At 39.3% G+C, this 13,567-nt stretch overlaps 1 protein-coding gene across 1 annotated transcript in view; it reads right to left on the reverse strand.

The window, feature by feature from the left end:
• The window catches only part of cables2b (Cdk5 and Abl enzyme substrate 2b), a 34,407-nt gene that overhangs the window by 9,559 nt on the left and 11,281 nt on the right, over positions 1-13,567 (reverse strand). Inside the window, exons 2-4 of the mRNA XM_067370811.1 lie at positions 7,208-7,300; positions 5,472-5,549; positions 1-42 (exon numbers count right to left, since the gene is read on the reverse strand). The exon at positions 1-42 is cut by the window's left edge and continues 67 nt beyond it. Coding sequence (XP_067226912.1) covers positions 1-42; positions 5,472-5,549; positions 7,208-7,300 — 213 coding nt within the window. The remainder of the gene's footprint in view (positions 43-5,471; positions 5,550-7,207; positions 7,301-13,567) is intronic.

Genomic DNA, 13,567 nt, shown 5'->3' on the forward strand with positions numbered 1-13,567 from the left:
CCGGATGAGTGCCTCCGCCGCTGAGCCTCCAGAAGAGGGTCACTGAGACAAAGACAGATGCTTGTTTTTCACAGATTAAATCAATAATTAAGAACAGGGATTCCCAAATATTTTTGTTATTTTATGTCAAACCCGTTTGACCTAAAATATTTACTGTAATTAAATTCCCAATAATTTAACAACACATTTGCTCATTCACTGTTTGCGAATGTGGGATAATAGTCACATGACATGAGGGTAAACAGATAAAATATTTAATTTTTAGGAAGTGTTTTATTTTGAATTTCACATTTTTATTATTTAATTAATTATTAGCTTTTCAATAAACTCACAAACTCCAGTTTGGGAAACCCTGATTAATAGCAAATATTACATAGTTTCTAGGCTAGCTAATCATAACAGAGGTGATTTACATATTGAAGTCTTAAAGGTACAGCAGCAAAAACCATTGGTGATCATTGGTGGCGACGATTCTATACGATGCTTTTGGGAAACGCAGACCTGTTCAATTCCAACGGTTCGAGAAAGCATGCAATGATCATGTAAAACCAATGTAAAAACAATTATGACTGGTTTTAGAGTGAGAAAGCTTTACAAATATTATAAATACACTTTAGTGCTGCAAAAGTGTTTGTTTGTGTACGAAAAGAAGAGGTTTGTCTAATTGCTCATCTATATTTTAGTGCACTCCTAATAGTAGTCGAGAAAATTTATTTTATTGGTAACACTTCAGGATAGGGAACACGTATTCATTATTAACTACAACTTTTGACTCAATAAACTCCTAATTTACTGCTTATTTATAGTTAGCAAGGTATTTGTTAATTTTAGGTATTGGGTAGGATTAAGGGATGTGGAATAAGGTCATGCAGAATAAGGCATTAATAAATAAGCAACTAGTTAAAAGTGAGAATTGAACCCTAAATTAAAGTGTTACTAATTTTATTTAATATGTGAATTCAGAATTTCCATTTTTTTTCTCTTCTAAAAAAAAAATATATATATATATATATATTGATGAATCATCTTGCACTCACAAAACAATCTCTATAATGCCCCTCCCCCTAATACCACCCACCTCTGACCTGCTTTGACTAACACTAAATCTCTGGGCTATTTAAAAATAAAGTCCTTCAAAGCTAGTGAGCTAGAGCTGCACGATTCAGGAGAAAATGAGAATCCCATTTTTTATTTTTTTTTATTCAAATAGAGATCATGATTCTCCGAACAGACACCTGAACAAAATAAGATGTCATTTACCAGAGGTTCTGACAAAATGTTTATTGCTGCAGTTTATTTAAAAAGAAAAAAAATCTAATTAATTTGAATAAATTATTGAAAAAATCAGTTTGAATGAATGATTCAACGACTCATTCATGAAGACTTCACTTGTTTCATTACTAGATGAATCTGCGTTTTTGAACAAATCTCTTGAATGAATGACTCAATAACATTTTTTTTGTCACTTGCCGCCACCTATTGCTTTAACAATGTAATTGACACAATTTTTATATGAAGGGTCAAATTACTTTCAAAAGGTGGTTTACTCTATTTTGAAAGTATTCTCATCGCTTCATAACATTAAGGTTGAACCACTGTAGTCTCATGAACTGATTTAAATATGTCTTTAGTAGCTTTCTGGACATTGAAAGTGTTAATTATCTTGCTGGCTTTGGAGGCCTCACTGAACCATCGGATTTTATCAAAAAATATCTTAATTTGTGTTCTGAAGATGAATGAAGGTCTTACGTGTATGGAACGACATGAGGGTGAGTAATTAATGACAGAATTTTCATTTTTGGGTGACATAACTCTTGAAGTTAAAATGCTCCCCATAAAAGGTATATGTGCGCTCTTATTTTAAGGAAAATGTAGCTACCTTCGGGCAGCTTCATGTCATCTACACACTCATTAAACTTTGACAGGTGAGACGCTGACAAAGGACGGTCACACTGTGACGTGTTGGTACAATGGAATGATATGCTTTTGTAAACCATTTTCACCATAGGTTTATCGTTATATTATCAGCTTGAAAAAAACACTGGAGACTGGAAATGTAAAAGATAATTCCACTACGAGTTGAGCAAGACTTCCGCGGATAAGAGAAAGTTTCACAAGGTTCATTTTTTCTACTCAAGATTTTCTGGAACTGTAATGGAGATGGTGGGAAAGGAGAGGGTGTTCTCGGTCGTGTCATGCCAGGCCCAGCTCAAGGATGTGGGAAAAATTCCTTCCTGTCCCATTTGCCCTGAATCTCACCATATGAATCCCCAGAGGAGAGCAGAGGAACCCAACTGACTGCACATTCAACTCAAAATATCTCTTTATGTTTATCTGTCTATTTAATAATTATGCAAGGACAAGTATCATGGAAATGAAATCTAGGAATGGGAATCACAAGGAACGATTCTGGTTTTGATTCCAATTTTTTTTCCAATGAAGAATTCTGCATCCTTATGATTCCATCTATGATTCTTTTAATTTATTATTATTTTAGTATAGAAATTTCAAACCTGTCAATCAAGGGTGAATAACTGCTGCTAACTAAATAACTAACAAATATACTAAGCAAAAACAATATTTTTGGTAAAACCCTGCGGCAGGGGTAGTGGCAGGGTTTAAGCGGACTAAATGATTAGAGAAGTCCTGCATATGATAAAAATAAATTAAATATGCACAGATGAATCTTTCAAATTAGATCTATAATAGATTAATCTGTTTTCATTTCATGCTGACTCTATACAAAGTTATATGAATAAACATTCATTAAATTAGTTTAAAGGATTAGTTCACTTTAAAATGAAAATTACCCCAAGCTTTACTCACCCTTTCTTCTTTCTGATGAACACAATCAGAGTTATATTAATAAATATAAAGTTCTATTCAAATATCATATCAGAAATCATCAGGACGGCTAATTTGCAAGAGAGATTCAATGCCTTGTTTATACTTTTATGTTAAGCATGATTGAGTGACTCCACCCAACTTTTCACCACACTATATAACTAAATCTGACCTTTGATTTAAAGCTAGGGTAGGCAATGTTTTTCATAAACACTTTTTGTTATACTGGTTGAAACTCTCTTCTCATCCTGATAGCAATCCTGATATCAATAACACATGTGGTCTATATATACAGTGGGTACAGAAAGTATCCAGACCCCCTTAAATTTTTTCACTCTTTGTTATATTGCAGCCATTTGCTAAAATCATTTAAGTTCTTTTTTTTTTCCTCATTAATGTACACACAGCACCCCATATTGACAGAAAAACACAGAATTGTTGACATTTTTGCAGATTTATTAAAAAAGAAAAACTGAAATATCACATGGTCCTAAGTATTCAGACCCTTTGCTCAGTATTTAGTAGAAGCACCTTTTGATCTAATACAGCCATGAGTCTTTTTGGGAAAGATGCAACAAGTTTTTCACACCTGGATTTGGGGATCCTCTGCCATTCCTCCTTGCAGATCCTCTCCAGTTCTGTCAGGTTGGATGGTAAACGTTGGTGGACAGCCATTTTTAGGTCTCTCCAGAGATGCTCAATTGGGTTTAAGTCAGGGCTCTGGCTGGGCCATTCAAGAACAGTCACAGAGTTGTTGTGAAGCCACTCCTTCGTTATTTTAGCTGTGTGCTTAGGGTCATTGTCTTGTTGGAAGGAAAACCTTCGGCCCAGTCTGAGGTCCTGAACACTCTGGAGAAGGTTTTCTTCCAGTATATCCCTGTACTTGGCTGCATTCATCTTTCCCTCGATTGCAACCAGTCGTCCTGTCCCTGCAGCTGAAAAGCACCCCCACAGCATGATGCTGCCACCACCATGCTTCACTGTTGGGACTGTACTGGACAGGTGATGAGCAGTGCCTGGTTTTCTTCACACATACTGCTTAGAATTAAGGCCAAAAAGTTCTATCTTGGTCTCATCAGACCAGAGAATCTTATTTCTCACCATCTTGGCAAACTCCATGTGGGCTTTCATGTGTCTTGCACTGAGGAGAGGCTTCCGTCGGGCCACTCTGCCATAAAGCCCCGACTGGTGGAGGGCTGCAGTGATGGTTGACTTTCTACAACTTTCTCCCATCTCCCGACTGCATCTCTAGAGCTCAGCCACAGTGATCTTTGGGTTCTTCTTTACCTCTCTCACCAAGGCTCTTCTCCCCTGATAGCTCAGTTTGGCCGGACGGCCAGCTCTAGGAAGGGTTCTGGTCATCCCAAACATCTTCCATTTAAGGATTGTGGAGGCCACTGTGCTCTTAGGAACCTTAAGTGCAGCAGAAACTTTTTGTAACCTTGGCCAGATCTGTGCCTTGCCACAATTCTGTCTCTGAGCTCTTCAAGCAGTTCCTTTGACCTCATGATTCTCATTTGCTCTGACATGCACTGTGAGCTGTAAGGTCTTATATAGACAGGTGTGTGGCTTTCCTAATCAAGTCCAATCAGTATAATCAAACACAGCTGGACTCAAATGAAGGTGTAGAACCATCTCAAGGATGATCAGAAGAAATGGACAGCACCTGAGTTAAATATATTATATATATATAATAAATATATTGTGAGTGTCACAACAAAGGGTCTGGATACTTAGGACTATGTGATATTTCAGTTTTTCTTTTTTAATAAATCTGCAAAAATGTCAACATTTGTGTTTTTTCTGTCAATATGGGGTGCTGTGCGTACATTAATGAGGAAAAAATGAACTTAAATGATTTTAGCAAATGCCTGCAATATAACAAAGAGTGAAAAATTTAAGGGGGTCTGAATACTTTCCGTACCCACTGTATATATATATATATATATATATATATATATATATATATATATATATATATATATATATATATATATATATATATATATATATATATATATATATATCTTCTATGGAAGTCTCAGAACCAAAAAATGTTCATCCAAATCATTGCATTCGATCCGAATGTAATGATAGGATGTCCTGCCTGTCAACATATGTATTTGCATACCCCCGCCCGCCCTGCTCCGCATCACACATCATCAGCAAGTTCCGTAAGGCCATGCAGAGTTGTACACAGACAGTCATCAGGCACCACAAAAAAAAACAGTTCCTCCTGAACCAAAACTACAAGCTTATGCTGCGTTCACACCATGTCGTAATTACCATAATTAAGTGACGGCAACCCGTGACATTCTACACAGATTTATGCATTTCTAAGGCAACACTTTCAACACAGAAATTAATCTGCAGCAGTCAGGTGGTACAATTAAGTTGTTTACATTCATTTTTATTGTAATGTTATGTGCTTTGAGACATGAGGTACTGTAATTTAACGCCTTCTCTCCTGACGCTTTGCAGACTCTGCTCTGGCTGTGCGCGTTCATGTGTTTTGGATGAGGCGAGGCTTTGGACACGCTCATGCTTTCAAAGCTAGCTTACTTCTCTCAAATTGCCTACTGTAGTTTTTATTTTTAAGTATTTTTAATGTGTGTGTGTGTGAGTACCTGATGTGGAAGCTCTCTCCATATGGCAGCACAGAGAAGGCAGCACACAAAGACCTTTTGGCACAGATAAGCACGATCCTGCAGTGATGAACACAAACCAGTTAACATTACACACTTTTTATCCACACACACAGGCCAAGTGGTTAACACTTTACAACATAATTGAAACACTAGGCCTAATCTCTCAGTACATTGAGATCAGGAACAAACACCTGTGACACCAGAGGGGTCAAATGACAGTCTTTAAAATAAACGTCTGTCTCATCAACGCACACACACACATGAACACATACAAATGTCCCCACAAGGACAAAGATTTCCGGTATTGCCATCCTGGGTACATTTTGTCCCCACAACACACACACAGAGCCAGAACACCTGCACCATCAGCCTCAGTGTACACTTCTCTCTCTCTCGCTTCTTTCACACAGGAAGTGGGATGGTATCTGTGTTAGCTATGGGCATGTGACTGCATTTTAAAACCAGAGAATTGTGAAAGAGAGGTAAAATGGCAGTTAGCATGAAACTGAGGGTCTGCCGCAGCAGCCAAGAGGATTTTTTTTTCTGATGCTTCCTTCGTCAATGGTCACATGACTGTGGAGAAACGGTACCAGAAATAACAGCAAGTATGAGTCAGTGCAAATAACTGAATCATTTTCTAGAGATTTCAAAAGACAGATTTCCATTTATATCTCAGGTATCAATCTTTGGAATTATTAGATTTCAAAAAGCATATTTTTTCATGTACAAATGTCTTCATTAAGACAAAAAAAATCTTAAGATTTGAATGTGGCCAAATGGAGGATTCAGCATTTCAGATTGTTTAATAAACTTTGAACAGGTTTTATTGAAGAATGCCAACTCTATTGAACCCCAAAAAAGTATATACCCCTTAAATTACAAATTCTGAATTTCAGCTATCTGACTTTAGATAACATAACATTATAATTGGACATATGTTGAATTTTGGAAGAGTACCCCTTTGTTTCTCACAGGGAACAGTTATTTTTACTCCCCCCGTTTTACACTGCATATCTGCAATAGATGAGGCCACTGAACACCAGGCTTATCTGGATCTGTGATCACCCAGTGGAAAATATCTTATCGGTTTTATTTTGCCCTCCCCCAATCCTGTCTGTGACCCTGTGAATGTGAGTAGGTACACGCGTATTTGTGTGTGAAAACCCAAAGCCTGGGAACACAAGCGGAAAATAAGGACCACTGTCTATTTGGGGCAGTTTATAATGGGACTTTAGTAAACATAGCTGCCGTTTCTCAGATGGAATGAGGCCAAATCTCACGGAGAACAACCACTTCCTTAAGAGAACAACAAACATCCCATCCAGTCTTTCCTTATGTTTGTAATCTAAAATTGACAATTCTTTTTTTTTTTTTTTTTTGAAATATTGCAGTATTTATTTTAAATAATTTATTATTGCCCTTGCATTCCTTTATAAAAATAACTTCCCGTCTTCAGTGTCTTCAGTATTTATGTACAAACTGTCAGATATGATATCCTCACATGATGAATCAAACATAAGCACAGCATAAAGCAAGTGTAATGGATCACTATCAAACTAAGAAGATAATGATGACGAGAGGCAGAGTGTTTGTTTTGAAGCACAGGGAGGGGAAAACATGATTAGTGTGGAAAAGACAGGCACAAACACACACATACACACTCTGGGCTGGTATTAACAACCCCAAAACCCACAAAGAGAAGTGAATAAACACACCTGCTGCCCCTGGTGTCATACTGCCTCATGTTCTTAATAAAGTGGTTTTTCTTCATGGCGCGTGGACGAGGAGAACCAGATGTGTTGCGACTCCTGAAGGACAGAGCATGGGTAAAACATGAAATACATTCATTGAACATATTTAAGAAAAGGGTTTAGTCTATTACATTTGGCTTCAGCTCTTTGTTCATGCATAAACCACTAATTTACAATAACACACAACCTAACAGTCCAAATGCCCCCAAATGTATTTAACCCAATCCTAACGAATTTAACGGAAAGAACCAAAAAAAACCCAACACAGACAGGTTTTATTCTAGCTTGCAATAGTTCTGAGCTAAAAACATTTAATTCAATTTGTTCTCTGGTTTCTTCCTGCTAAGCCAAGCACTGTTTCACTGTTTCATGGGATGTGCTGTTTAAACGCAGCTGAAGTGTGTGACACAACTGACTGGCTGTTTTCCAACCTCAAGGGAATTTGTCATTGTGGCTGATGAAACTGGCCATGACCTGCTCTGCATGGTTCCTTCACTACAGCTCATAGATCAATCAACTTGAAACTACATTCACATTTTACTTTGAGGCAAGTTATTACATTTTGATAAAAGATAGACAATTTCCTTTGGAATAATGTGCATTGATTAATCATTCACAATGAAGCCTGGAACCTATAATAAATGCATAATTTATATATTTAATTGTTTAATATGTATGTTTCTGGTATTTTGCTGTTATTGTATAGGACAATAAAGATCTGACAGGATGAAATGTGTGAGAGAGAGGGGAACAAGTTAGGAAAGTACCACGAGCCGGGACTAAAGGCGCTTTTCCACTGCATGGTACGGCTCGCTTAAATAGTGCCACCTCGGTGGAGGTTTCGATACTAAATGTGACGTGTAAACACTGCAGATCACTGATTGGTCAGAGAGAATAGTCACTACCAATGTCATTGGATTTGAAACACAAGACAAAAAAAACACTAGGTTTAAATACTCAGTAACAGTCACCGCAGTATCATTTGTTCACGCAACTTTTTTTTTAAACAACTTGCTTTAAAAGACCATCGCACGCAACTTGAAAAAAGAAATAGTTGTATCGTGATCAGTAGGCGAGGAGCAGACTCGTTGGTAGACGAGAAGCGGATCCACAGCAGTATAGGCGGCGCAACTAGAACGATCAGTCTATAATCACACCCACTTTGAAGCGGTACTACACTGCAGTGAAAAGCAAACTGAAAGTAAGCGAGCCGTGCCCGAACCGTACCGAACCGAGACGAGTCGTTCCACACAGTGGAAAAGTGCCATAAAAGCCAAATGTTGAAGTACAACACACAATATACAACATGTGCTGCCCACGAGGCTATCGGCTCCAACGATATGGTCAGTTTTCATTTCATATTGACTTAAATCCTACATAAAATAATTTTGTGTTGACATTTATCTTCCTGTAGTTTTTATTATTTCATTTATTTTTACAATATATATATTAGGTGGAGACAGTATAACAAAAGATTATTTGGGTGAACAGGGTCAAGATGGGTCAGGCTCAACCCTGCATTACCCTAGGGCTGTCGTGGTTAAGGAACTTCCCTTGTGGTATTTTTGAGTGGCTCAATAGCACGATATGCAGTATTACCACCATATATATATATATATATATATATATATATATATATATATATATATATATATATATATATATATATATATGTGTAACAAGGTCATATTCAATAACGAAACTAAATAGAGTGTTGAAACAGGAAGTGAAGTAAACAGAAGAGAATGTCAAAAAAGGGTCTACATAACATAAACCTGACAATAAGACCATAGGGCTATTGTTATATGTATAATAATTAGTTCCGATCCTCAAATCTACAAAACTACTCATCTCTGCGCGCTCTAGACGGGCTGTCAGTCAGTGCAGTTGCAGCAAGGGACTGTCTTTGAGTCTTTAAACTGTTCAAAAACCCTGATTCATTCAAAGAGAGATGTAATGAAACAAGCTGTTGAAATCATTTTAACTTTGAGTGCCACTTTATAAGGCTCAGTTGACCAATAATGCATCGATGCTAAGGCAGAGATTCCGCTATCCTTGGACACGACAACCTTTTTTTCACGAATGTTTGTCTCGGCCTGAAGGATAGATGCAGGTAATCGCATGCGCTCAGTCGATCTCTCTCACATTCAGAGAACCTTTAGAAAACATGCAAATATCGCGGTTGCTGCATTATTTTTTCCAGTCCTCTGCGGTTGGCTCGTCAATAGCACGGTATTACGATATTGCAGTTATCGCGACAGCCCTACATTACCCACATGAGAATCATGGCTCCATGTGTCAGGAGCATGTGCACAAACTGCTATGCCACAGCTATGCCAGTTTTTATTTTTTTATTTTTTTGTAATTTTATAATGTATTTTTCAAACAACTAAAACGTTTCATGCACAGGAATGTACAAGAGTGCCAAGAGCTCTGTGAATCTCTGGAAAATATGGATTATGGAGCATTAAAGGAGATTTAAAGTTTTAAAAAGACCAAATACCAAGTGCCTGAGATGATAGCTGGTCAAATCTCACTTGATAGATTTGATAAGTTTTCCGTATAACACTTCAACTTGCCTGTCTTAAGGAAGCCCAAACATGACATGGATTAAACATAAAATTAATTTATCTGAAAATTCCTCCAAAAAGCCTGCCGAAAAATCAGCCTGTAGGATTATGATTCTTACCATAACTACAGTTACATAACTTTGAGTCTTTGTCTCATCTGTGTGTGTTCTAAACCCCTTTTTCCCCTACATCAGCATCACAGATTTCTGCCACATGCTTTAGGCACAAAACCAGGCCACATCTACATTCTGTTTGGTTTGAAAAGTATTACACAACCCTAGTGTGCAATCAAACACAAACAACACCCCCTATTCGCATTCTCCATCTGCTCCGCCATTTGTGTGGTGATACACCCTGCCTCAGAATCCAAATTACTGTTATCATAACCCAGGGCGAGGAACCGCACCTGTGTTCAGGCGAGTGTGAAGAAGAGAGCAAAGAAAAGCTGAAGACTGTGACCGAACACAAATGACTTACAACCATTTTCTTTATCTCCAGAATGAAAAACGTGATGAACTCTGAAGCAGCTGCCAGCTTTGCGTAAACCTCATTCTCTCTCGGCCCATCTGTCACTCACTTGATCCCGACATCTTTTTTTTTTTTTTTGTCTCTCTCTCTTGATTTCCTAGTAAATCCTCTATCCATTTGCATCCAATTCAAACCCAGAAAATGGGATGGAGAGGAAACTAAGACATAAGCTTGGTGAGGCAGGACACCAGAGGTCACATTAAATCACAGACACTATCAGAGTGGGCAGCGTGCCCAGTGAAAGATGGATATGTTTGGATGAACCATCCAGAACAGCTTTCATTGGAACAACAAATTTCATTATTGATTAGTTGGGTCTTTTCACTATGTGTATCAATGATGCCATTTTGAAATAAAAACATTTTTATAGCTGGAAATTTTATACAATTTCATCTAAACAAATTAAAAAAATATTTATTAAATCAAACTAAAACATAAATGTCAATTTAGGCATCACAACATTATTATACACAGTACTGAAAATGGATATTCATTTCGAGGTACTAAAATTACATTATTAAATTAATAGTGGTTTTAAAGATTAACTTTAAGTGAATGTTACATGATGGCATTAAGAAATCAAAATGTAAAAAATAGGTTAAATTAGTATGCACAGTTAAATGTACAATATTGATCAATATAATAAATAAAAAGAAAGAGAAAAATCTTTAGTATTGGCTGATTTGGCACAAATATATTGGTAGTTAAAAAAAACAAACAGTCGGTACTTAAAAAAATAAGTTGACGGAACCGGTAGTACCAAGTGTATTCGGTACATGCTTTCAAATGCTCTTGTTCGTGTTTGTCTGAGCATCAACAGCAGTGTTGTAGTCGAGACCAGCTCATTCGAGTCGGAGTCAAGACTGAGACCAGAGATGGTCGAGTCCGAGTCGAGTCCGAGACCAGAGAGGGTCGAGTCTGAGTCGAGACCGAGACCAGAGAGGGTCGAGTCCGAGTCGAGACCAAAGAGGGTCGAGTCCGAGTCAAGACCGAGACCAGAGAGGGTCGAGTCCGAGTCGAGACCGAGACCAGAGAGGGTCAAGTCTGAGTCAAGACTGAGACCAAAGAGGGTCGAGTCCGAGTCAAGACCGAGACCAGAGAGGGTCGAGTCCGAGTCGAGACCGAGACTAAAGAGGGTCGAGTCCGAGTCGAGACCGAGACCAGAGACGGTCGAGTCCGAGTTGAGTCTGAGTTGAGTCCGAGTCGAGACCAAGACCAGAGAGGGTAGAGTCCGAGTCGTGTTTGTCTGAGCATCAACAGCAGTGTTGTAGTCGAGACCAGCTCATTCGAGTCAGAGTCAAGACCGAGACCAGAGAGGGTAGAGTCCGAGTTGAGACAGAGACCATAGAGGGTCGAGTCCGAGTCAAGACCGAGACCAGAGAGGGTCGAGTCCGAGTCGAGACCAAAACAGGGTCGAGTCCGAGTCAAGACCGAGACCAGAGAGGGTCGAGTCCGAGTCGAGACCGAGACTAAAGAGGGTCGAGTCCGAGTCGAGACCGAGACCAGAGAGGGTCGAGTCCGAGTTGAGTCTGAGTTGAGTCCGATTTGAGACCAAGACCAGAGAGGGCCAAGTCCGAGTTGAGACCGAGACCAAATAAGTTGACGGAACTGGTACTACCAAGTGTCATCTATATTCAGTACCTGCTTTCAAATGCTCTTGTTCGTGTTTGTCTGAGCATCAACAGCAGTGTTGTAGTCGAGACCAGCTCATTCGAGTCAGAGTCAAGACCGAGACCAGAGAGGGTAGAGTCCGAGTCGAGACCGAGACCAAAGAGGGTCGAGTCCGAGTTGAGACCGAGACCAGAGAGGGTCACGTCTGAGTCAAGACTGAGACCAAAGAGGGTCGAGTCCGAGTCAAGACCGAGACCAGAGAGGGTCGAGTCCGAGTCGAGACCGGCGAGGGTCAAGTCCGAGTCGAGACCGAGACCAAAGAGGGTCGAGTCCGAGTCAAGTTAAAGTTCACATTAGGCTGGGTCTGAGACAAGACTTAAAGAAATCTAAAGACCTAAAAGAATATGTAAATGTTTGCTGGAAACAATAAAATTGGCACTATACCCATCAAATATACCATGGCATGTACACTGTATTTTATTTACTTAGAGTGATATTGATTTAAAAAATATTATCAGTTAAGGGTAAAAAGGCCACATAGTAGGTGGTGTAAAGGTAATTTGTTAGAAAAGATTTCTATTTTGAATAAATGTTGTTATTTTTAACATTTTTAAATAAAAGATTTTAAATCAATCGACTGAAGGAACACAGCTTTCCACTTTCCAGCATGTCCACTTTCAAACTTAGAAAATTAATCAGCATATTATAATGATTTCTGTAGGATCATGTGACACTGGAGACTGGAGTAATGATGCTGAAAATTCATGTTCCCTTTCAGTCGGTCACTTTGACGTTACGTCAGAGACTGACGAAATGGAGTACCTACTAAAACGCCACAATCGCTGTCTTCCAGTGAACAGTGTGAGAACAGTACCTTGCCGTGAGAGCACGATAGAAGGACCATACGCACAGAGCACACTGGGTAGCATACAGAGGAGTATGCTAACAGGCATACTTGTGGAGGACTTACAAAATGTCCGCACAGCGGTGATAACTGAGGTAACCAACCTGCAGGGTGCAATTACACATCTGAATAGCAAGTGGCTTGCTAGGGGAAGACACATGCTCCAAGGAGACTTAAAGTGGAATACACATGTGGGATTACCTGCAGGGAATCACAACACATGGAAGTACCTAGTCTAACATAAGGGCTGACCGAAGGGGCAAGCACACAAATGTAGACATCGACAGTGCTGGAGGAACCCAGGGTTCTGATAAGGAACTTACTGAGAGAGAGTGCACGCATTCAATCTGTAGAGTGGAATGGCGCAGCAAGCGAATGACACAGAGCAGATCCAGCTACTGGCCCAAAGGGGCGAGTATACGAGAGGATAACGGCTCTACACGGAGATTATAAATCTCGCAATGTGTTAGGCGTCGCCCGCAGCTCTAAAAATATCTGTCAGCGAGGCGCCACGCGCCAACGCCCAAGAGGAGGCAACACTCCTGGTTGAGTGAGCTCTCACTCTCAGGGGGCATGGCAGGTCTTGAGCCTGGTAGGCTAAGACAATAGCATCCACTAACCAGTGGGCTAGCCTCTGCTTGGAGACAGCTTTCCCCTTCTGCTGACCTCCATAACAGACAAAGAGTTGGTCTGAAGTCCAGAAGCACTGAG

Source organism: Chanodichthys erythropterus, chromosome 20, assembly GCF_024489055.1.
Source record: "Chanodichthys erythropterus isolate Z2021 chromosome 20, ASM2448905v1, whole genome shotgun sequence".
NCBI lineage: Eukaryota > Metazoa > Chordata > Actinopteri > Cypriniformes > Xenocyprididae > Chanodichthys > Chanodichthys erythropterus.